Source organism: Citrus sinensis, chromosome 2 (assembly GCF_022201045.2).
Source record: "Citrus sinensis cultivar Valencia sweet orange chromosome 2, DVS_A1.0, whole genome shotgun sequence".
In the NCBI taxonomy this organism is placed as follows: domain Eukaryota; kingdom Viridiplantae; phylum Streptophyta; class Magnoliopsida; order Sapindales; family Rutaceae; genus Citrus; species Citrus sinensis.
This window is the reverse complement of record NC_068557.1, coordinates 14,927,512-14,929,245: the sequence shown is the minus strand read 5'-3', so window position 1 is coordinate 14,929,245 and position 1,734 is coordinate 14,927,512. Positions and strand designations below refer to the sequence as shown.

The 1,734-nt window shown below is 38.5% G+C and overlaps 1 protein-coding gene across 1 annotated transcript; it reads right to left on the bottom strand.

Moving 5' to 3' along the window:
* Window positions 1-357: 357 nt before the first annotated feature.
* LOC112495838 (uncharacterized mitochondrial protein AtMg00860-like) lies at window positions 358-942 on the bottom strand. The gene has a single exon (XM_025092675.1). It carries the CDS (start codon window positions 940-942, stop codon window positions 358-360), a length of 585 nt encoding a protein of 194 aa, XP_024948443.1.
* Window positions 943-1,734: the final 792 nt, after the last annotated feature.

Sequence of the window (1,734 nt, the reverse complement as noted above, 5' to 3'; positions counted from 1 at the left end):
TCCTTAATCTTTTCTAATAAGGTTGAGCGAAGCATCATGTTGGCTAATTTTCCTGCTACTAGCTTGATCTCTGCCTTGCATATATCATTTTGTAATGGGTTAGGTAAAATCTTTAAAGGTGACAGACTTGACTTTTGACTTAGTGCTTTTGCTACCACATTTGCTTTTCCAGGGTGATAGTTTATTTCGCAGTCATAGTCTTTGACAAGCTCTAGCCAACGCCACTATTGCATATTTAACTCCTTCTGTGTAAAGAAGTATTTGAGACTCTTGTGATCAGTGTAAATCTTACAATGCGCCCCCATTAAATAGTGACGCCATATTTTTAATGCATGCACCACTATTGCCAACTCCAAATCATGCGTTGGATAAATTTTCTGATATTCCTTCAATTGTCTGAAACCGTACGCAATGACTTTTCCATCCTATGCCATTTTTAGAGGCATTGTCATAGATGACAAAATCCTCAGAGCTATTAGGAATTGCTAGCATTGGAGCAGTGACCAGCCGTCGTTTTAGTTCTTCAAAGCTTTTCTCGCATTCTGGCGTCCATGCAAACTTGACATTTTTCTTTGTCAACTGGGTCAATGGCATCGCAATCTTTGAGAATCCTTCCACAAATCTTCGGTAGTATCCAGCCAAACCCAAGAAACTTCTGACTTCTTTGGCATTAGTCGGTCTGGACCATTGGCTTACAACTTCCACCTTCGAGGGGTCTACTAAGATCCCATCTTTAGATACGACGTGTCCTAGGAATATAACTTTCTCAAGCAAAAATTCACATTTCTTGAGTTTTGCATAAAGTTGCTTCTCCTTCAAGGTATGAAGAGTAATCAATAGATGCTCAGTAAGCTCTTCCTTTGATCGTGAGTAGACCAAAATATCGTTGACCACTGTGAATTTGTGTATATAGTCTTTAAATGCCTTGTTCATGAGGTCCATGAAGGCTGCTAGGGCATAGTTAGACCAAATGGCATGACAATAAACTCATAGTGTCCATAACGTGTTTTGAATGCTGTTTTAGGAATATCTTCTTCCCTAATTCTCAACTGGTGAAATCCTGATCGAAGATCAATCTTTGAAAATACTTATGCTCCTTGTAGCTGATCACACAAGTCATCGATGCAGGGAAGTGAGTACTTGTTCTTGATAGTCACCTTATTTAGCTCTCGATAATCGATGCACATTCGTAATGATCCATCATTCTTTCTTACAAATAGTACTGGCTTGGACGTATATAGCCTTTGTCTAATAAATCTTGGAATTGACTCTTTGACTCCTTTAATTCTAGGGCGCCATTGAAATCGAAGCAGTTCCTGGTATCAAATCAATTTTAAATTCAATTTCTCGATCCAATGGCAATCTTGGGAGTTCTTCAAGAAAGACCTCATGAAATTCGTTCACCACTGGAATATGTTCCAACTTTGGTCTTTACTCTTCTTTTTCAATGACCACACTTGCCAAGTACCCCCTCATATCCTCCATTTAATAGTGAAGCTGCTTTTAAGGCAGAGATGATAGAAATTATGTTCTCTTTGCATTCTCCTTTAAATGTAAATGATTCCTTTTGTGGTGGTCGAAAAGTTACCTCATTTTTCTTGCAATTTATCTTGGCATAGTGCTTCGATAGCCAATCCATGCAAGGATTACGTCATAGTCATGCATCTCGAGGATTATTAGGTCAACACATAGTGTATTACCACTAATGCTAACCTCACATGCCTGAATTAATTT

Bases quoted from the DNA above. Each gene is read 5' to 3' on its own strand.
- LOC112495838 (XM_025092675.1), bottom strand. From the start codon at position 942: ATGGACCTCATGAACAAGGCATTTAAAGACTATATACACAAATTCACA.